The sequence below is a fragment of the Mastigoproctus giganteus genome, chromosome 1, assembly GCF_048544385.1.
Source record: "Mastigoproctus giganteus isolate SK-2022 chromosome 1, ASM4854438v1, whole genome shotgun sequence".
Lineage (NCBI taxonomy): Eukaryota > Metazoa > Arthropoda > Arachnida > Uropygi > Thelyphonidae > Mastigoproctus > Mastigoproctus giganteus.
The window spans coordinates 119807503-119831748 of NC_143575.1; the positions used below are offsets into that span (position 1 = coordinate 119807503).

Consider the following 24246-nt stretch of genomic DNA (forward strand, 5'->3'; position numbering starts at 1 on the left):
AAGCTTGCTTTTCTTGCATCATAAGCCTCTACTAATGCTAATAATTATGGCTAAGGGTTTTTGCACTTCCTTTGCTGCCTCCTTTAATATACCTGGATAGATTCCATCCAATCCAGGTGCCTTTCTTATGTTTATCTTCAACAATTTCTCCTCCACTTTACTCTCAGTTATTACAAAATTACTGAGGCACATTATAAGTTCGATGGCATAAGCCAAAGTAGCTTATGTGCCATCAAACCCCCATATGAACAACAACAACAAAATTATCTAGCTTACTGCCAGAGTTTAATTCACCTCTGGCATTCCCCTCGCTGAATAACTCCTCATTTGTGAATGTAGATGCAAAATACTCATTTAGTTTGTTAGCTATATGATCAGGATCATCAACAGTTAACCATCTATATCAAGTGGACCAATCATTCATCCCGTTCCTTCTAGAGTTTACATAAGTAAAGAACTCCTTGCTGTTTTTCTTTGCATTCTTTGCGAAAGATTTCTCATACTCTGCCTAATCTCCTTTGTGACTTGATTACTGACCAGCTTATATCTATCATAGGCTTCTGTGTCACCTATTAATTTATATGTATCCCATGCATTTTTCCTCTCTGCCACATGTCCAATTAGTTCATCTGACATCCATTTAGGCCTAAATCTTGAACAGTATTTCTTAGTTGGTATGAAAAGTCTAGTAGCTTCCAAGATTATTTCTTTGAATGCTTCCCATTTTGAATTTGCTGTTGGTAACATCATCAGTTGGTCCCACCGTATAGATTTTAAAACTGTCTCAGACGTCCATAGTGGCCTTAACGAAAGCAAAAACCCTTCCCTTTACCCCTGATGGTAGTTACCTCTTTGAGCAAATCCCACTTCAGCACTCTGTGATCACTACCACCTAGTGGTTCCTTTATCTGCAGATTCTTAATGCATGAAGAATCACTACTGATAATCAGATGAAGAGTATTACTCCCTCTAGTTGCCTCCCGAACATGCTGTAGAAAACAATCATCCAATAAATCCACAAAAGCCTTGCTAGTGTGTGAGTGACCAACCCACAAATTCCAATCAAACTCTGGGAATTTAAAATTCCCCCCATTTTAAAACACTCTGATTTACTAGCCCACTCAATTTCTCAGCACAATTGCTCATTATACTCATCAGATTCATTAGCCCTATAACGTACACCTGCTCTCATTTTCATTTCCTAGTGCTTATGTCACACTAAACAGAGTCAACATTGCATTGTCCCCCAACATCAATTGTATGCACTTCCTTAGATTTTGTGTGTTTCTTATCTAACAGCTTAACCCCTCCTACCTTCCTGTCCTCTCTATCCTTTCTGTACACGTTGTACTCCCCAAATTCCAATTCTGCACTGATTAAGTCTGTGTCACACCACGTCTCGATATCCCAACTATATCTGCCTGATGTCTTGACTACACTTCCAGCTCATCAAATTGGTTAACTATACTCCTATCATTGGTGTACATGCAAGTATACATGCACCTGTTTCTACTCTTAGTTACCTATTCCACCTATCCTTTTTGCACAATATATTTCCCATCTCCCTGACAATAGAATAATCAACAATAACTAACTCCTGTGGGACTTGCATATTTTACCTTGAAGATTGCTGCTGTGTTGCCTTAAACACAGGAGTGAACTCTGCCTTTGAGTTGGGAAGCTCAGAATTTAATAGGTCCCCATTTTAATTCCTTCGATGGCATCTTCCTTCCCCTTGAAACTGTCATAAATGCCCATCAAAACACTGAGTTGGCTCCTAATTTCTTCACTCTCTGCACTTAGCACACATAAAGGTATCCTTTTTGGCTAGGTCATGTCCTGTTCTAGAAAATCCACAAACATTTCACAAGTTGCACATATTTTTATACTGTGATACATTGGAGATTTGCCGATTCGGTTCTCTCCCGAGCCACAGCACTCCCGCTATTTTGTGCACTTTGCTTTGCTGCTTTATTCTGCGGCTTGATTTCTGTTCACATACAATTTAATTAATGTATAATGAAAATTAATAAGGTTAATAAATTTAATTGATTAATTGACAATACTACACAAACCTATGCAGTGATACATATTACACTATCTAGTTTTACATTATACCATACAACATATAGGTTAGTGCAAAAGCATCATTTTAACATAGCCATCTACCAAAGTAGTTAAATTAATTAATTAAATTTGCATCGTTTTGTTTATACCTCATATTATGAATGCCTTTACAACCATTGGTGTACATACAAATGTTTCTACTCTTAGTTACTCTTACACAGCCCATGTATTTACTTGTTCCACTATGACTCCCAGCAGTCCTGGAAATCCCCATTTCCTTTCTTTCTGGGCTGCTGCTCAATTGCAGTAGCCTGGTTGATTCAGCTAGTTGATTCAATAGAAGCAGTGCAAGAATCATTTTCACCTCTGCCAGCAGCTACTGTTAATCTATTAGTCCGTGTATCCCGCCATGCTAGCAGTTTTCAGACCCACTTGAGACAATTCTGCCTCAATAGCATCAGAAAATATTCTTGCACCCTTTCTGTTTAAGTGTATCCCATCCCTGTAGCAGCAGTGTCTCCTGTTAACAAGCACAGACCAGGGTGAGAAAAATTCTACTCCTTTAGCCTTGCTTGTTTGTTTGTTTCTTATTTGGCTTTCAGGAGCATTAGCAACTAAGGCCATATTGCTCCGGGGATATGCGGTGGGCACGGGCTCGAACCCCGGTCTAATCAAGAAGCGTGTGCTACGCACTGCTGCTCCTGCCCACTGGCTATGTAGCCTTGCACAATCTCTCCATGGCCGAATTGATCAACAAGGCTATCAACATTTACCTCCTCCTATCGTGTCTGAGCAGAATTACAGGCACTTTCAAATTCAATCCTGTTGATCGAGGAACTCTCTGTCTGTCTGTCTGTCTGTCTGTCTGTCTGTCTGTCTGTCTGTCTGTCTGTCCTACTGGTGTTCTGGAGTTCCATGTAAGTCTTCTTTGGGAAGCCTATTGCTGTAGATTCTTATGAAGACTGTTTGGCACCATGCCATTGGTTGTTCCATAATCATTACTTGTTCTCTATGCTACATTCCTTACTTCCTGTCTTAGGTCTGAGTAATTCCTGATTTTTCCCTCATATTTCTGGAGGCTGTTTGTGTTGGGAACTCTTTCTGAGCAATTACCCTGCACCCTGTGGTATGTGCTGGATTGTTTCTGGAGCCAAGTGGCATTCACAACATGTTTCACCTGTTTTTCGAGTTCCTTGGCAATGTATTTCCTGCAATTCCTGGTGTTGATTACATGATCTTGGATGGTGAATATGAATCCTTCGATCTCAGGGAAGAGTTTTCTTTGGTGAGCCAAGTGTTGGAAGCCATCTTATGATGTAGGTCATTGTAGTATCTATCATGGAGTGTCTCCTGCACCCATCTTTCTCTCTCTGTTTTTTTTTCTCTCTGTGTTAGTAGGGTCTGTATAGGTTGAGTGTTTTGTGCCATTTTTTTTTTTCTATTTTTTATGGCATGGTAGGTTGGTGATTTGTTTTTATGGATGTAATTCCTCAGGTTCTTAATTGCCTTCTCTTGTTCATTGAGGCCAGATGCCAGTCAGTCTCCTCCCTCTTCTTTTGCTGCCTATGGTCAATCTCTCAATTATTGACTTCAGCTGGCATTGGTGGCTCTTGGTCATCATTATGCTGATTGAATTCATAATCTCTTCCAGCTCGGTGTTCCTCCAATCTGTGATCTCTTAGTACTGGGACTGCGTTCCCACTATTCAACTTTGATTTTATCAGGTTTTTCAGTCTCTGATGGTATTTCTTAGTCATGCGGGCTTTGATTTCCTTGTGTTCTGGCTGGTTCATCATCCCCCAATATTTGAATCTCTCCCTCTGTCATAGCTTCAACCTCTACACTGGTCTTCAGCTGGTTAGTTTCGTCCAAATGAATGTCCTTGATACAATCCATGGGCCTTGCATTTGTTTAGGCCAAATTGTATCCAGATGCCAGTACTGAATGCTTCATTGATTCGGAGTAAATATTGGAGTTGATTCTCAGTTGTAGCATAGTTTGATACCATCCATGTACATCAGATGAGAGTGGGTGTACTGGTTCTTCTTCCCTTCTTTTAGGGTATATCCATGGAGGACTGGGGGATTGATTGCTAGACAAAGCCATAGTGGACTGAAGTCATCTCCCTGGAAGATTCATCTTCTGATATGTATTGGTCTGGTTGTGGTGGTGGTTGTGGTCTTCCATTTTGCCGTGGTTGCTTTTGGGAAGTGTGTCAATGTTTGGTTGACTTTGTAGTTCTGCAGTGTCTCTATGAGCCAGCTATGGGGCATGCAGTTGATGGCCTTATTTAGGCCTTCAACTTACATAGTTGATTTAGGCTATGTGCAAGTTGTTGCGGTGCTTCTTGTAGGCTTGCTCCATAACTGCATTGTCAATGGCCAATTGTGCCTTGCATCCTTTTCTCATCTGCTTACATCCATTTTACTACTCGCCCACAATGTTCTGGCCCTCCAAGTGGTTTGATATCTTTTTAGTTATGAAGCTGGTCAGGATCTTGTACATTGTTGGAAGCAAAGTGCAGAGACCAATAATGGTTAGGACCAACCATTGTTGGTCTCTGCTTTGCTGGGTTTGTGGTGCTTTTGTCCTTTGCCTTCAGATAGTGGATTCCTTGAGTCAGAAACTCTGAGATTGTGTCAGGTTGAATTGCTTTGCTATGTGTCTGTGTACACTGAACTTCTTGTACCCATAGTTGTGGATGTCATCTATTCCTGGGGTTCACCAGTTGTGGAACCTCCTGATTGACAGTTTATTTCTTCCTCCCGAATCTTCCATTCTGTAATCTCTTCTACATTCTTGGTTTTCCTTCTCTCTAGATATATCCAGGTAGGCTCAGTCGTTAAAGCTAACTTCACTGCTTCATAGGTTATTCTAGAACTCCTCGAGTGCTTTCTGGTTGTGGGGGATCCATCGCCTTCCTTCTCCTCTTGTCTAATTTTCCTGTAAAAGGCTCTCTGGTTTTCATTAAGCATCTATCTATTTTCCTCTGGGCACTCCCTGTAATGGTGAATTCTCTTGTGGGGGTTAAGCTATTCTTCAATCCTCTGATTATAGGTATTGTGCTTTCTTTAGGATGACCTTAACGTTTCTGATCAGCTTCTTATTTCTGTTACCACATTGGTACTGGGTTAATCAGTTGGCCTATCTTCGCTCCTATCTCTTCTGCTGTAGTTTTCTTTTTCAGGCTGATAGTTCCTTGGCTTTGCATTTTGTGTTTTTGTGTTTTTGGCTGGTTTTTCCTTTCGTTCATCCCAGTGACCGGTACAGTAATTCGCTGTGCAGTTCGGTCTCTGCTTCAGTATGGTGTGCATCTTTGTGTGGCCCATTCACTTGAATTCTTCTGGGGCTTTCTTCCATTATTCTGGATATCGCAATCTTGTCTGTTTCCACTTCGGCTGCTCTGGGTTTTAGTTCTTGTAATTGTTATGCAAAATGCAGTTCTGATTCTATAGTGTCAGACACAATAGAACTGGAACCATTGTTTATTGTAGTTGAATGCTCATGTCCTGCTCTATTTCTTCCAAGATTCCAGAAGCTATAAGTTTCCTCTTGACAATGGTCTGGCTCTTATATGCTATTCGCTCTTCAGTGACCTGAACAGTTGGAAACCGTTCCAACCACTTGATGCCTAGTTTCATCCTGTACATTCTCATGTCTGTCTCTAGGTTTTTTACTTTGATGCTCACATAGTGAATGTATTCATTTCGATGCTCCACGTCATGTGTTGGCCTCTAACCTCCTGACTGATCACTAGTATAGTTGTTCAGGAAGCACTTCCAAATGGTTGAGTGGGATGGTCTTGCCCTTCAGTTGTGTTAATCATAGGGCAGATAGTGCCACTTGCTTCTTTGTCGTCTGCAGGAGACATTTCTGCCTTTTCAAACCAACCCCTCTGCTTAAGGCCAGAACATGAGTGACTTTATCCTGCACCACACTTGATGCAATATGTTCAATATTTCTACTTTAACATGGATATCTGAACACGTGTATATATAGAGGGTAGCACGTGGAATGTCTGTTCAACTCTGCCTTGTGTCGCTGTAAAGAATAGAATCAACTGTAAAATGGCCAGGAACCTGTGTGTAGGTTTATGTGAAAAGTGCTCATGTTCTGTTGTGTTCTGGCCACTTGGCTACTCAGAAGCAACAGTCACCTGGAAAGATGATTCTGGGTACTCATCCACACTGTGGGATGGTGGGTCAGTCCCAATAAAACATCTACTTACTCAAAAAAGACTCTGAACCCACATGGTATTGCCAAGATCCTCTAGGGAAGCCCATTGCACTTCCAGAGGAAGAGAAATAAAAAAAAAAAACACCCATGGTGCAGGTTGTGACAGAAAAAGAAAGAGGGCTAGAGGTGCTGGTAAACAACAAAACAAAAATTTCAATAATGCCATACCTGTTCCTGGGGATACAACGAAAGTATGGTAGATTCAGCAAAAAAAAAAAAAAAAAAAAAACTAAGGTATTTAACATTTTTTATCATAGATGCATGTATATTTGCATGCACACCAATGCTAGGAGTATAGTTAATAAATTTGATGAGCGTGAATAACTAGTCAAGACATCAAAGGCAGATATTGTTGGGATATCAGAGACGTGGCATCACACAGATATAAGCAGTGCAGAATTGGAATTTGCGGAGTACAATGTGTATAGGAAGGATTGGAAGGGAGGAGGGGTTATGCTATTAGTTCAGAAACACATAAAATCCAAGGAAGTGAAGCCAGTCGACATCGCGGGACAGTGCAGTGTCGAGTCAGTTAGGTGTGACATAAACACTGGGAGATCAAAATTGATAGTAGGAGTGTGTTATAGGCCTAATGACTCTGATGAGTATAATAAGAAACTGTACAGGGAAATAGAGTGGGCCAGTAAATTAGTCTTATAATGGGGGATTTTAATTTCCCAGATATTGACTGGAATTTAGGGGCTGGTCACTTGTACACACTAGCAAGGCTTTTGTGGATTTATTGGATGATTGTTTTCTACATCAGCATGTTTGGGAGGCAAATAGAGGGAGTAATACTCTTGATTTGATTATCAGTAGTGATTCCTCATCCACTAAGAATCTGCAGATACAGGAACCACTAGGTGGCAGTGATCACAGTGTGCTGAAGTGGAATTTACTCAAAGAGGTAACTACCATCAGGGGTAAAGGGAAGGGTTATTGCTTTCGTAAAGGTGACTACGAGGGTCTGAGACAGTATTTAAATTCTATACAGTGAGACCAACTGATGATGTTACCAACAGCAAATTCAAAATGGGAAGCATTCAAAGAACTTATCTTGTAAGCAACTAGGCTTTACATACCAACTAAGAAATATTGTTCAAGGTTTAGGCCTAAATGGATGTCAGATGAACTAATGAGACATATGACAGAGAAGAAAAATGCTTTGGATACATATAAATTAACACGTGACACGGAAGCCTATGATAGATATAAGTTGATCAGTAACCAAGTTACAAAAGAGGTTAGGCAGACGAAGGCAGATTACGAGAAATCTTTGGCAAAGGATGCAAAGAAAAACAGTAAAGAGTACTTTTTTTATGTAAACTCTAGAAGGAAGGGGATGAATCAGATTGGTCCACTTGATATCGATGGTTCAACTGTTGATGATCCTGCTCAGGTAGCTAACAAACTAAATTAATATTTTGCATCGACATTCACACATGAGGAGTTATTCAGCAAGGGGAATGCCAGAGGTGTATTCAACTCTAGCAGTAAGCTACAGAATCTTGAAATAACTGGGAGTAAAGTGGAGGAGAAACTGTTGAAGATAAACACAAGAAAGGCACCCGGGGTGGATGGGATCTATCCAGTTATATTAAAGGAGGCAGCAAAGGAAGTAAGCAAACCCTTAGCCATAATTATGAGAGCTTCCTTGGACTCAGGGGAGGTACCCATAGACTGGAAATGTGCAAATGTGACCCCAATTCACAAAGGAGGATCAAAGGCTGACACAAGTAATTATAGACCTGTGAGCTTAACTTCTGTTCCAGTAAAATTAATGGAGGCATTGGTTAAAGAAGCACTGCAGGATCATTTAGACAAGACTTCAGTTATAGCTCAGACACAGCATGGTTTTGTTAAGGGGAAGTCTTGCCTGACCAACTTGATTGGATACTATGATGCAGTCACAAAAGAACTGGATGCAGGGAATAACTTTGATATTATATACTTGGATCTTAGAAAGGCTTTTGATACTGTTCCACATGGAAGACTGGTACACAAATTGGAGCAGTGTGATATTGGAGGCAAATTACTGCTATGGATAAAGGGGTGGTTGAGGGGGAGAAGACAGAGAGTGGTAATCAATGGACACTGCTCATCGTGGACTAATGTTATTAGTGTAGTCCCTCAGGGCTCAGTGTTGGGTCCATTATTGTTTTCTGTATTTATAAATGATATTGATGATGGTATATCAAGCTTAATGTCCAAGTTTGCAAAGTGGAGTAAAGTGGAGGAGAAATTGTTGAAGATAAACACTGGATGGGCACCTGGGGTGGATGGGATCTATCCAGTTATATTAAAGGAGGCAGCAAAGGAAGTAAGAAAACCCTTAGCCATAATTATGAGAGCATCCTTGGACTCAGGGGAGGTACCCATAGACTGGAGAGGTGCAGATGTGACCCAATTCACAAAGAGGGATCAAAGGCTGACACAAGTAATTATAGACCTGTGAGTTTAACTTCTGTTCCAGGAAAATTAATGGAGGCACTGGTTAAGTTAGCACTGCAGGATCATCTAGACATGACTTCAGTTATAGCTCGGACTCAGCATGGTTTTGTTAAGGGGAAGTCTTGCCTGACCAATTTGATTGGATACTATGATGCAGTCACAAAAGAACTGGATGCAGGGAATAACTTTGATACAGTGGTACCTTGGATTACAAGTAACTTGGTATGCGAGTGTTTTGCAAGACGAGCAAAAATTTTTAATAAATTTTAACTTGATAAACGAGCGAGGTCTTGCAATACGAGTACAGTCAGTCCTCGTATAACACGTGTTTACACTACACAAATTCGATCATACACGATTTATAAATAGGGGAACGATATCTTATATAACACGAACCGAATTCGCTTATGCACAGTTAGCCTTTGTGTTTACAAGAAATGGCAGTCGAACGCAGAATCACCCCCAACCGAACGCAACCCGATAGGAATGAAGAGAAGATTTTGAAAATGTATTTATGGTTTTTTATATCAGTGAAGGGGAAACACATTTCACCATAATAACGTAAAAACCAACTATCAGTATAATCGCAAATGCAATTAGATCGAGTTTACTACCAGTTTATAATAGATTCACTCACAGAAACGCAACAGGAAATTGTTTTTATTGTTTTATGGTAGTAACCCCTAGAAATGTGCTTTAGTAAAATGTGAGGTGTTAATAGAGTTGTCTCTGCCTTTACGGTGTTGTTTATTCAGTTGCTACACGCGCAGCTTTGTTTATGTGTATCAAGCGTGCCTCCTCGTTTTGTAATTGTGCTTTATTCCCTAAAAATGAGTAAAATAATTAAAAGGTGTGAAAAGGAAGCATCCTGGCGAAGACACTGCAGAGGCGGACTGGGTCAAAAATTCTTACCCGGGAAAATTTATAGTGGCCTCATACTACGGTTTATGGCCAAAATCACACCGGCCTCCGGCCCACACACATGCAGCTTTGTTTATGTGTATCAAGCGTGCCTCCTCGTTTTGTAATAGTGCGAGCGATGAATCTGATTTCCGTGAAATCCTCAAAAGGAGGCAAAAGCAAGTGTCATTGGAAAGATTCCTTGTTAAAGTCGCACAAAAAGATAGCAGTGATTCCGTTAGATACAGTGAAAGTCGTCTTACCCAATAATTAATAAATTCGATTGCTTTATGTATATTAAATTTAAATATTAAAAATATAAAAAGGTATGTATTTTGTATTAATCATTTTTACAGTATATGAATATTTTTGAGTTTTGGAACAAATCATCTAGGTTTCCATTATTTCTTATGGGGAAATCATGGAATCATGGAAAGCGAATTTCGCTTTGATATACGAGTGCTTTGGATTACGAGCACGTTTCTGGAACGAATTATGCTCGCAAACCAAGGTACCACTGTATTATATACTACTTGGAGCTTAGAAAGGCTTTTGATGCTGTTGCACATGGAAGACTGCTGCACAAATTGGAGCAATGTGGCATTGGAAGCGCAAATTGCTGCTATGGATAAAGGGGTGGTTGAGGGGGAGAAGACAGAGAGTGGTAATCAGTGCTAATGTTATTAGTGGAGTCCCTCAGGTTTCAGTGTTGGGTCCATTATTGTTTTCTGTATTTATAAATAATATTGATGATGGTATATCAAACTTAATGTCCAAGTTTGCAGACGATACAAAAGTTGACAGGGTTGTTAAGGACACTACTGATGCTATGCTGCTGCAACAGGATCTGGAAAGGTTGAGCAGATGGGCTGAGAGGTGGCAAATGAAGTTTAACATTGACAAATGTAAAGTACTACATATGGGAAACAGCAACCCCAGAGCAACATATCAACTCTGTGGTACTACACTGACAGTGGTAGAGAATGAAAAGGACCTGGGGGTAATTGTGCAGGCAGATATGAAATTCTCTGAGCAGTGCAGACTGGCTGCAAGAGTAGCTCATGGTGTCTTATCAATGATATACAGGAAATTTTCTAGCAGGGATAAGGAGGCGATTAATCCCTTGTATAAGGCAATGGTCAGGCCACACCTTGAGTACTGTATACAGGTCTGGAGGCTTCATTTTAAGAAAGATGTAGAGCTGCTGTAATGAGTACAGAGAAGGGTAACAAGGTTAGTGAATGGAAAAAATTGTTGCTCTTATGAAGAAAGGCCTAAGTTTTGCAAATTACAGTGTCTGGAGACTAGGCACCAGCGAGGTGATCTGATAGAGGTGTGTAAAGCCTTGAATGGTTTGAACATGCTCAATGCTGATGGGATTCTGCCTCTTGCTCAGAATAATCACCTGAGAGGGCATAATTCAAATTCAGGAAAGACAGATGTAAGATAGATGACTGGAAATGTGTCTATAGCCAGCGGGTAGTTGGTTGGTGGAAGAGACTTCCATCCCTTGTTGTGGAAGTTGATAGCCTAAATAAATTTAAGGGCTCAGCTGGACAGGTATTTCGAATGAACGAAGGGGTGAAGCGGAATGAATTTTTTTTTTTTTTTTTTCTGGCTGATGCTGTATAAGCTTGCTTTCTTGCATCATATGCCTCTACTAATGCTAATGGTTTTCACCCTGTTTTGAAGAATTACATCAATGTTGGAGTAAGTGCATTTCATCATTTGAACAGCCCTCATAAAGAATAAACAGAAATCACTGCAGCGTTCTCTCGTTATCTTCTTTATACCTCCTTTGTATATTACAGATAGAAATTAATAATCAAATTAATTATTTTAAAAAATGAACTGTTCAAATGCCCGTGTCCCAATTGTTTTGGATGGTGTACTGTACAAAGTTTTAATGTAAAATAATGAGTGAAAGGCTTTTCACCTACACTACTGAAGTAATGCTTATTGTTGGTTACTGCTGTTTGATGATACAATGAGACTCCCACCATTGCATTCAGGTGGAAGAGCAACACTTTTTGATAAAAACAGATTGTGACCTTGATAAGCCCGTTAAGTGACACTTTCTTAAGTGTACACTTCCGGGTACATTTTCTACATGTAGAAAACCTGCTCACTTTAGAGTTACAAAGAGCATAAATGGGCACATTTATCGAATTATACCCTGATTCGATAAATTTGAATTATTGGTCAAGCTAGATCTTTAAAAAATGTCTTACTTATACTTTAAAGTATCATGTTATGTCTCAAAGTGTATACCAAATTTTGTCATCATAGCATTGTTTTCACTCTATTTTTTTTAAATTGTATATATTGATATATTTGATTAATTTAAATATAGTTATTGAGTGCATTAAAAATTTACGCATATTTCTTCACAAGCTTCATACTATGTCGTCATTAAGCTCTCAATGCATTATTTATCTTGAAAAGTCTTTTTTTTTTTTTTTTTTATGAAAACCCCAAACACGAGAGGTATTAGAACCTATAGTACTTAGTACCGTGCTTGGATTGAGAAGACGAAAGAAGATATTTGTTGACATTAGACTTAAACTTCTGTATACTGTGATTTTCAGGAAATAATACGTATGAAAGAAGGTCGTTCCAGAAAATGGCAGTTGAATGAATAAACGAGGAAGGTGAAAGTTGGTTCTGTGAGTTTAAAGTTGGACAGTAAATGGATGTTGGTTGGTGGCGGCACGTGTTCGGACTGTTTTGAAAGAGAGTGTTGGAATTATAGAAGCCAATTCAGAAGAACAGTGGCCATGGAAGTATCTGTAGAAAAGGCATGCAGCAGAAACAGTACATATATGAGACAGCAAGTGGAGAGACTCTGTTAGAGAGGAGTCATTAATTAACTTAACTGCCTTCTTCTGAATGGAATCTAGAAACCTGAGAGAGGTTTTGGGGGCACCTCCCCAGATGTGGGAACAATATTCCATGGTAGGGCAGATTTGTAATTTGTACAGAGTGAACAGCTGTTTGGAAGAAAAGTAACGCCGAGAGCGAAAGGGAAAACTAAGTTTTTTAGATGCAGAGGAAGCAATATAGTGCTTGTGCCAAGAGAGATTAGAAGTCGGGGTAATCCCCAAAAGAGATATATCATTTTGTCTAGAAATTGGAGTGTCACTAAAGATAAGCATTGGAGCAGAAGAATCCTTTTTGCGAGATATAAGGCAAGACTGAGTTTTAGAAGTATTGATTAGTTTTGTTTATTTCAATAAACAAAGGTAAGGTGGTAGATGACTTAGTAAGGTGGTAGATGACTTTCATCAACTGGTGAAATACCACCACTTTGCTTATTGGAGGCTTGAAGTGGTGAAACCCATGTTTAGTCTCTAGAGCAAAGTTTCCGGCATCCCCCCTCCCCCCATACTTCTCCTTCAACCCATGCATGGTACTAAGTACTATAGGTTTTGATACCTTTCGTGTTTGGGGTTTTCATAAAAAAAAAAAAAAGAAGTAAGTTGTCTTTGCCCCTCACTGGAGAATTACCTTGAGATCAGTATTTAAGGAATTGGTAGCGGATATTCGAGAAATTGAAGCTGATTGAGAAGAGCAAAATTTCTCAAAATGGAAAGTGGAATGCAATGTGCTATCATTGGCAAAACTGTGGATAAGATTTCCAGTCAATGGAAGAAGGTCATTAATATACAAGAGAAAAAGAGTGGGAGAAAGAACCTTGGGGGACACTAGCATTAGTGGAAAAGTTAGAAGTAAGTTAATGACTGATGTTGTCTGTTTCAAATGGTTTTGTTTATGCTATGTATCGCATGTCTTCCCTTTGTTTATATATTTTTACTAAAAACAAATGAAATTTCATACCATTACATTTGCCACCAGCTGAAAGGAAAGAATAAGAGAGGTCGAGCACTTCATTATTTTTGGCATGAACATAGTTTATCAGCATTAAAAAAATTTTGGAAAGTAGTGAGGTTAAGTTGTCAAATACTGGCATTGTAGAAATATCAGAAACAAGGTATCACTCTGATAGAGGGGATACAGAAAACAGCGGTTGAAATAAGCACAAAGTTTTTGAAAATTTGTAAAAATGAAAGTAGGAGTTATTGGCCAAATGACTGTGATGAGCATAATAAGCAACTATACAGACAAATAGAGTGGACTAGTAAGGCTTTTGATACTGTTCCACATATATATCAACCCCAGGGCTTGCATCTGGTGAGTATGGGCTTGGCACACCCAGGGCCCTGAGCTGGATATCAGCATTCTTCTCTTTTTTGGTGATTCCCTTTCTACTTTTTCTCTCTCTCTCTCTCTCTCTCTCTCTCTCAGTGTAACTTGGAAATTTTTTTTGGCTGGTGCAACATAAGCCTCAGGCTTCCTTGCACCATATGACTGTTAATAATAATAATATTTATATATGTTTCTCATGTAAAAACAATCACATATTGGAATTAGAAAGTCCTATCGTAGGAGATTTTCATTTTCACATATTTATTGGAACTTGTGGACTGGCAGTTCCTTTAGTAGCCAGACATTTCTAAACTTGCCGAATGTCTGGTTTTTATGCTAAGAAGAGAAAGTTAGCATAACTCTAACTTGTAATCAGATTCTTTATCTGATTACACTAATCAAAACACATTTTTCCACATGAACATTTCTAGTGCTCCATGTGACAAAATGTGTAATAGCAGTGATATGAATAATACAGTAATTAAAAAATAACAGATTGTGGTTTTACAAAATGAATGTATATCTGGATAGAGTTGCCTGTCTGTTCTGACAAGCTCAGCCATGTTCAAACCTTCATAAAACTCTGTGCTTGTAGCAACTGCTGTTCAACCAAGTTCGTGTTCCAAGTTCAGACCTGATGTAATATTGCTTACTTCCACATAGCAGACTATCTCTCAGTTGTCTGCTAGATGTCACTTGGTTAAGGTCATTATGTGCTTATGATCCTTTTCTTTAAGTGTTGATACTTTTTAAATGTTTATCTGCATTTACAACCTAAGATGCCTCATAAATACTTCAATCATCCCAATAAGTTTTTGCATATTTATGTGGTGAAATAAGTTTAAATCACCAAGATCAGTACCACTCTATTTTAAAGCTTATGAACTTTATTTTGAGTAAAGTAAGTGATCAAGTAAATCTTGGGCTCCTCATTCATTTCTTCTGTATGAGTTGTGTTTAAGTTATTTACTTCCTAGTTAAATGGATCTCACCTTCATGTGTCATTTGCAGTTCCTATGATTTGGAAAGAACCTAAAGACCATTCTACAGATTGTTATTTTTGTTTCTCAAACATTTCAAGGATTACCTCAAACTCTAAACATACCGAAAATATCCAAATATGCCATCACCTATAAGACCAGTTTTACACAGTGAAGTATTGAAAGCTTTCCATAATGAAGTACCTGTACCAAAACCACTGGAAACTTAAAATATGGAAGAAGAACAAGATGAACCAGATGGTTGTGAGTTAGATGGAGAGACCCAGGATGACTTTGGAGAAGGCCAGCAAGTTAGTGACCCACATATGAAGTGACATGGGCATCCTCAGAACCACCCTTAATATCTCAAGGGGAACTAATGGTCTTGTTTATGATCTTAGCTTATCTAAAAATCAAGCTAAGCTTTTATCTTCTACACTGAAAGGATGGCATATCCTGCAAGAGGACATCAAAATAGTTTCTCAAGATGATTTGGATTACTGCACTGATTTAGATTCTTTGATGGTAACTCTAGGATACCTGTACAATCCAGCTGAATAGCAGTTAGTTATCGATTCCTCAAAAGCAAGTTTGAAAACCAGTGTTACCCCATAATGGACATACATTACCATCAGCATGTGCTGCACAAATGAAAGAAACATGATAACATGAAACTTCTCTTGACACCAATCAGTATGAGCAGTTTTCTTGGCAGTTATCATCATTCTTCTCTTCCTTGGTGATTCCCTTCTACTTCTCTCTCTCTCTCTCTCTCTCTCTCTCTCTCTCTCTCTCTCTCTCTCTCTCAGGGTAACTCGGGAATTTTTTTTTTTTTTTTTTTTTTTTCCTTGTGCAGCACAAGCCTCAGGCTTCCTTAGCATTAGCATTAGTAGAGGTATATGATGCAAGAAAGCAAGCTTATTCAGCATCAGCCAAAAAAAAAAAAAAAAAAAAAAAGCACAACCACTACTCCCACTTCACCCCTCCGTTCGTTCAAAATACCTGTCCAGCTGAGCCTTAAATTTGTTTAGGCTATCAACTTCAACAACAAGTGATGGAAGTCTATTCCACAAACCAACTGCCCGCTGGCTAAAAGCAAATTTCCGCAAATCTATCTGACATCCGTCCTTCCTCAATTTGAATTTATGCCCTCTCAGGTGATTATTCTGAGCAAGAGGAAGAATCCCATCGGCATTGAGCATGCTCAAGCCATTCAAAGCCTTATACACCTCTATCAGATCACCTTGCCGATGCCTAGTCTCCAGACTCTGTAATTTGCAAAACTTAAGCCTTTCTTCATAAGAGCAACCCTTTGTTCCATTCACTAATTTTGTTGCCCTTCTCTGTACTCGTTTCGGCAGCTCTACATCCTTCTTGAAATGAGGTCTCCAGGCCTGTATACAGTACTCAAGGTGTGGCCAGATCAATGCCTTATACAAGGGAGTAATCTCATCCCTATCCCTGCTAGAAAAATTCCTGTATATCATTGACAAGACACCATGAGCTACTCTTGCAGCTCGTCTGCACTGCTCAGAGAACTTCATATCTGCCTGCACAATTACCCCCAGGTCCTTTTCATTCTCTACCACTGTCAGTGTAGTACCACAGAGTTGATATGTTGCTCTGGGGTTGCTGTTTCCCATATGTAGTACTTTACATTTGTCAATGTTAAACTTCATTTGCCACCTCTCAGCCCATCTGCTCAACCTTTCCAGATCCTGTTGTAGCAGCATAGCATCAGTAGTGTCCTTAACAATCCTGCCAACTTTGTATCGTCTGCAAACTTGGACATTAAGCTTGATATACCATCATCTATATCATTTATAAATACAGAAAACAACAATGGACCCAACACTGAACCCTGAGGGACTCCACTAATAACATTAGTCCACGAAGAGCAGTGTCCATTGATCACCACTCACTGTCTTCTCCCATTCAACCATCCCTTTATCCATAGCAGCAATTTGCCTCCAATGCCACACTGCTCCAATTTGGGCAGCAGTCTTCCATGCGCAACAGTATCAAAAGCCTTTCTAAGATCCAAATATCCAATCAAATTGGTCAGACAAGACCTGCCCTTAACAAAACCATGCTATGTCTGAGCTATAACTGAATTCTTGTCTAGATGATCCTGCAGTGCTTCTTTAACCAGTACCTCCATTAATTTTCCTGGAACAGAAGTTAAACTAACAGGTCTATAATTACTTGTGTCAGCCTTTGATCCTCCTTTGTGAATTGGGGTTACATTTGCACATCTCCAGTCTATGGGTACCTCCCCTGAGTCCAAAGAAGCTCTCATAATTATGGCTAGGGGTTTGCTTACTTCCTTTGCTGCCTCCTTTAATATAACTGGATAGATCCCATCCACCCCTGGTGCCTTTTTTATGTTTATCCTCAACAATTTCTCCTCCACTTTCCTCTCAGTTATTAGAAAATCATCTAGCTCACTGCCAATGTTTACTTCACCTACGACATTCCCCTTCCTGAATAACTCCTCATGTGTGAATGTAGATGCAAAATACTCGTTTAGATTGTTAGCCACCTGAGCAGGATCCTCAACTGTTGAACCATCAACATCCAGTGGACCAATCTGATTCATACCTTTCCTTCTTGAGTTTAAATAGGTAAAGAACTCTTTTCTGTTTTTCTTTGCATCCTTTGCCAAGGATTTCTCATAATCTGCCTTTGCCTGCCTAATCTCCTTTGTGACTTGGTTACAGACCAACTTATATCTATCATAGGCTTCCATGTCACCCATTAATTTGTATGTATCCCATTCATTTTTCTTCTCTGCCATATGTCTCATTAGTTCATCTGACAACCATTTAGGCCTGAACCTTGAACAATATTTCTTGGTTGGTATGTAAAGCCTGGTAGCTTCCAAGATTAGTTCCTTGAATGCTTCCCATTTTGAATTTGCTGTTGGTCCCACTGTATAGAATTTAAATACTGTCTCAGCCCATCATAGTCGCCTTTACGAAAGCAAAAACCCTTCCCTTTACCTCTGATGGTAGTTACCTCCTTGAGTAAATCCCACTTCAACACACTGTGATCACTGCCACCTAGTGGTTCATTTATCTGCAGGTTCTTAATGCATGAAGAATCACTACTGATAATCAGATCAAGAGTATTGCTCCCTCTTGTTGCCTCACGAACATGCTGATGTAGAAAACAATCATCCAATAAATCCACAAAAGCCTTGCTAGTGTGCGAGTGACCAACCCACAAATTCCAGTCAATATCTGGGAAATTAAAGTCCCCCATTATAAGACTCTCTGATTTACTGGCCCACTCTATTTCCCTGTACAATATCTTATTATACTCATCAGAGTCATTAGGCCTATAGCACACTCCTACTCTCAATTTTGATTTCCCTATGCTTATGTCACACCAAACTGACTCGACACTGCCCTGTCCATCGATGTCGACTGGCTTCACTTCCTTCGGTTTTATGTGTTTTTTAACTAATAGCATAACCCCTCCTCCCTTCCTATCCTTTCTGTAGACGTACTCCCCAAATTCCAGTTCTTCATTCCTTATATCTGTGTGACACCATGTCTCTGATATCCCAACAATATCTGCCTTTGATGTTTTGAGCAAAACCTCAAATTCATCAAATTTATTTACTAAACTCCTAGCATTGGTGTACACACAAGTATTCAATCACCTGTTTCTATTCTTAGCTACCCTAACACAACCCATGTGTTTACTTGTACCGCAATGACTTCCAGCAGTCTCTGAAATATCCTGCATATTGTTTTTCAGGCTTCTGCTCATTCCAATAGATGCAGTGCAAGAATCTCTTTCACCTCTGCCAGTGGCTATTGTTAATCTATTTGTCTTTGTCTCCCCCCAAGCTAGCAGTTTTCCGACCCACCTAACACTGCCTTTATTTTGTGGATGGGACAGTAGATATAAGAAAAACCATTATTTTAAAAAACAGTGGCCTCAAAGAAAATAACTGATTTCAGGAAGAAAAATGTTGCAAACAATCCATTGGTTAATCCTGATAAAGTTTTATTACTACCATTTCATATTAAACTTGGTTTAATGAAAATTTTGTCAAAGCAGTGTATTGAAATGGATCAGGTTTTCCTTATCTGAAAGAGACATTTAATAGTCAATGAGAAAAAAATCAACTAGGCTGTATTTATGGGGCCCCAAAATAAGAAAACTGTTGAAAGATGAACATTTTGAAGAACAGTTAAATGAAAAACTGCATGACACTCACTTAAAAAGTTATTGAAAGTTTTTTTTTTTTCTTGATGCCATATAAGATAGGGTTGCTCTGTGTGGTCTGACAGGCTGAAGCATGTTCAAACCTTCCTTATAACTCTATACTTGTAGGAAAGCTTTCTTGATTCATTTTGGTATTTCTGATGCTAATAGTTTGACTACACAAGTACATTATTTTGATACATATTATACTTGTAATTCAGGAAAACGTTTTGGTACTGTTTCATGTAAAAGGCTGCTGTACAAATTGAAGCAGTGTGACATTAAGAGCAGTTTTGAGGTATGGATAAAGGGATAGTTGAGTGGGAGAACACAGTGATTGGTTATCTTTGTGAACTAATGTTATAAGTGGATTCCGTCCAGGGTTCAGTGTTGGGCCCATTATTTTATATATTTATTAAAGTTTGCAGGTGACACAAAGGTTTGCAGGATGGTTAATGACAGTAATCAAAATATATTGCTGGAACATGATACATAAAAATTAGACAGGTATTCTGAGAAATGGCAACCGAAACTTAATATTGATAAATTCAAAGTACTGCATGTGGAAAGCAGTAATCCTAGATTAACATACTAACTGGCACTACTCTCAGTAGTACCAATGGTGAAAATAAAAAAGTAAAAGTGAAAAACAAAAGACCTGGGAGTAATTATGCAGTAAGACATGAAATTCTCTGACAAGTGCAGACAAGCTGCCGGTACAACTCATGGGGTTTTGTCAATGATATACAGAAATTTTGTTAGCAGGTGTTAATAGTTTTGAATACACAAGTTATCTCATTGTACAGTAGGCAATGGTCACCCACATATTTCGTACTGAATACAAGTCTGGAGGCCTCATTTTAGGAAGGATGTAAATCTTCTGGAGCAGATGCAGGGAAGGACAGTGAGATTGAGGGGAACACAAGGGTGCAGTTACTAAGAAAGGCTTTAGTTCTGCATCTGAAGACTAGGCATCTATGAGGTGATCTTATTAAGGTGTTCGCACCTTTAAATTGATTCAGCAAGTTCATGTAGATGTGAGGTTTTTTTTGTTGTTGTTTTTTTTTTTTTTTTTTTTTTTTTAGGAGCATTAGCAACTAAGGCCATATTGCTCCGTGATATGTGGTAGTCATTCCCTGACCTTTCCGCATCCTCCGTATTTGGTGGTGATGGGCTCGAACCCCGGTCTAATCAAGAAGTGTGTGCTACGCACTGCTGCTCTTGCCCACCTGGCTATGGAGGCACCTTAGTTATGAGAACAATTAGCTATAATTAATCCTCAATTAGCCTTGAATGGAATCTGCCAAACCTCCTCAACAAAAGTATCACTAACTTACATAACTAGCCAGTTATGTAAGTTAGTGCAATATTTAAATAAAGTAGAAATCCTCTGGATGGTCTTTCTACCACACTTTTTCTTCCTGGCTACGGAGGTCCCCCTCATAGATGTGAGGAAGGTTACTTTCAGCAACCTTCCTCACATCTATGCGGGCGCCTAGCAAGCAGATGGAGGAAACAAACTTCCATCTTTCCATTGGAACAAACTTTCATCTGTTGTGTGGGAGTGGATAGTTTGAATGAATTCAAGAATGAACTAGGCAAACTGTTGGAGATGATGGACAGGTGATGTGGGAAGGTTCCTTCCCCCCCCCCTTTTTTAGGCTGATACTGCATAAGTTTGCTTTCTTGCATCATTTGCCAATAGTAAGACTACATTTTTTGCAGCTTCTTTTAATATAATTTGATAGATTCCATTAGTTCCATGTGCTTTATTTTGTTTTGGCTGAAACAGTATGTTTGTCTCTCTCTCTTTTTTTTTTTTTTTTAATATGCTCCAACAAAAGAGAAACTTTATTCTCCTTAAATATTTCCAATTATCTTTTAATCACAAATAAAAATAATTTTTCTGAGCACTTCTGATAACTTCTTTTTCTTACTAGTTGGTTACTCATGGGAATACAAGAAAAGAAGCATTAAATACAATGATTAAAGCTTTGGATTCTTATGTCATTCGAGGTAATGTTATTTATTTATTATTATTATTTATAAGAAATATGCATGTCAAAGCTTAATAAAGAGACGGCACTCACCTCAATAATCTGTTGTGGTTATATGGATCATAAAACAATAGTGTGAGAAATAATTGGTTAAACTAAAATTGGTTTTTAAAAATTGCGGTAAGAAAAACATGGCTAGGTCTCCTCTAGGCTAAGTTTTTTCAATTAGTCCTTTTAAACCACGCTTTTCTTACCGCAATTTTTAAACACCATGTTTAGTTTAACCAATGATTTCTCACACTACTGTTTTATGATCCGTATATCCACAATGGATTATTGAGGTGAGTGCCGTCTCTTTATTAAGCTTTGACTAACATGCATATTTCTTGTCATGAACTTTGGAATCTTATGCTTTTGCTAACTCTTTTATGTTTATTATTATTTATTTTATTTTATTTATTTTTATTTTTTTTTTGTCAAATTATTTATCAGTACATGACAGACAAATGCAATCATAAATAAGTTAATTGTGTTTGGAAGGTGTCAAATTTTTAGTAGTCACTGTTAATAATAATAATAATACTAATAAGATTTTTTATTAACGTAAATCGTATACATTTGTGATTCTTTACGGAGATAATCAGAGGAACCTTACAATACGTTATCTATACAAGTGAACAGACACTGAAATACAAAATTAAGTTACAGAAAATAACGAATAGAGATAAAAAAAAAAAAAAAACAGAAAAGAGAAGCAATAGTAATTAAAACGAAAAAGGACTAAGAGTCGGGCAGAACATAAAATGACATCTTCAAACTAGGACTGGCACTTACACAACTGTCCTTTGCAAACAGAAAGATAGGCCAAGATGTCATCACAATATGACTTGTCAATAGACTATAAGTCAATGTTGAGTGAGTTGAGAGTCACATTTGGGAATTGTCCCTTGAAATTCTCTAACCTTTGGACCTTGAGCACAAGGAGGAGTACTGCGGAGGTGTCTTCCTGGAAAATGCCAGCCAACCATGTTCTCGTTACAAGGTTCATGTAATCATGCTTAGGTGAAGAAATGATTTTATTTTTAGCACTGAGCTCTGTGGATTGTGGGTGCTGTGTATGGAAGGTTTGTGCAGAGTGCAGATTTGTATGTCATGTAGATTTGGTGAGACCACAAGTTGGCCCACTTCAACACCCAGAATTCGAGACCCCCATAGAGGCACACCAAACTTCCACGCCATAGGAGAGCACACTACTGAATTAAATTTATGATGATTATTTGTTTATTGTGAATTTTGCACAAATCTGTTTTCATTCTCCAGAAGACTCTCAAGGTTTTGGAATACTGAGCTTGGATTTTCTGTTTATAGGTGAGGTTTGCATCACATTATTCCTAGTAATTTGACACTGTCAGTGGGAGTCGGAACATTTCCTGCTAATTCCAGAAGTAAGGATGATGCAGTATGAGCAGACGTCATCCAACTTGGACTAAACATGAGATAGCTTGACTTCTCTCGATTAACTGACAGGCCAAAAAATTTGACACACTAACAGAATGTATTTAGGTACCTGCTTACAGTTTCTGAGAAGGTTTGTCTTGTTGTGAATCACCAACATGGCATTTGCATGGCAAGTAGCACACAATATCATCAGCATATGATAAAAAAGCTGGAACTTTATCCATAAGTGGAACGAATATTGCAGCAGATAGCAGGACTGATAGAGAACCACCTTGTGGGATTCCTACTTCTACACTTTTACAGAAGGTAATGTCATTACCTACGAAGTGAAGCATTCTCCTATTTAGAAGGCATTTAAGAATCTCAAGTATATTGCCAGATTACCTGTAGAACCTTTCTCAAGTAAGGCAAGAAGGGGTTTGATTTGGACTGAGTCAAAAGCAGATTTCATGTCTAGAAAAATGGTGTGAAGATCTTTGTTGCCATTCTAGGCGTGAAGTATTTTCTATGATAAGGACTGTAGGCAGGTTAGAGTAGATCTTTTAGGTACGGCATAATGAGTATGTTCAGACCTCTGTGCAAAGATCGCTAGTGCAACCTTGTCATTATCATTAGTTGAGGCATATGATGCAAGAAAGCGTGCTTATAATGCATCAGCGAAAAACAAAACCCTTCCCTTTTCACCCATCCAGTCACCCAAAATGTTTGTCTAGTTCAGCCTTAAATTTATTTAAGCTGTCAACCGCAGCCCAACTGCCATAACAACAGATGGAAGTCTGTTCCAGCGGTCAAATACCTGTTGGCTAAAGGCAAACTTCCACACATCTATTCTACAACTATCTTTCCTCAATTTTAATCTATGCCCCTCAAGTTCTTAATCTGAGTTCTCAATGCTGACGGGATGCTTTTGCATCCCGTCAGCATTGAGCCGCTCAAACCGTTCAAGGCCTTATTCACATCGATCAGGTCACCTCACAGGTGCGTAATCTCCAGATGCTGAAACTTGCAGATCTTAAGCCTTTCTTCATTAGTGCACCCCTTTGTTCCTCTCACCAATCTTGTTGCCCTTCTCTGTACTTGTTATAACAACTCTACATCCTTCCTAAAATGAGACCTCCAGACCTGTATACAGTACTCAAGGTGTGGTCTGACCATTGCCTTATACAAACGGAAAATAACCTCCTTGTGTCTGCAATCAAAATTCCTATATATCATTGACAAAACTCCATGATCTGCTCTGGCCGCATGTCTGCACTGCTCAGAGAATTTCAAATCTGACTGCACAATTACCCCTATGTCTTTTTCATTATCCACCTTCATATCATTGGCAAGATACCATGAGCTATTCTTGCAGACCATCAGCACTGCTCAGAAAACTTCATATCTGCCTACACAATTACCCCCAGGTCCTTTTCATTCTCTACCACTGTCAGTGTAGTACCACACAGTTGGTACATTTCTCTTGGATTACTGCTACCCATATGGAGTACTTTGCATTTGTCAATGTTAAACTTCAGTTGCCACTTCTCAGCACATCTGCCTAACTTTTCTAGATCCTGTTGCAGTAACATACTGGCTTTACTGTTATTAACAACCCTGCCAACCTTTGTATCATCTGCAAACTTGGACATTAAGCCTGATATACCTTCATCGATATCATTGATAAATACACAAAACAACAATCGGCCCAGCACCGAACTCTGGGGAACTCCGCTAATAACATTAGTCCATGT

The 24246-nt window shown here is 38.9% G+C and overlaps 1 protein-coding gene across 1 annotated transcript in view; it reads left to right on the forward strand.

Moving 5' to 3' along the window:
• LOC150091114 (propionyl-CoA carboxylase alpha chain, mitochondrial-like) overlaps positions 1 to 24246 on the forward strand; it is a 1103107-nt gene that overhangs the window by 795048 nt on the left and 283813 nt on the right. The window contains exon 16 of the mRNA XM_090381963.1: positions 20999 to 21074. Coding sequence (XP_090238089.1) covers positions 20999 to 21074 — 76 coding nt within the window. The remainder of the gene's footprint in view (positions 1 to 20998; positions 21075 to 24246) is intronic.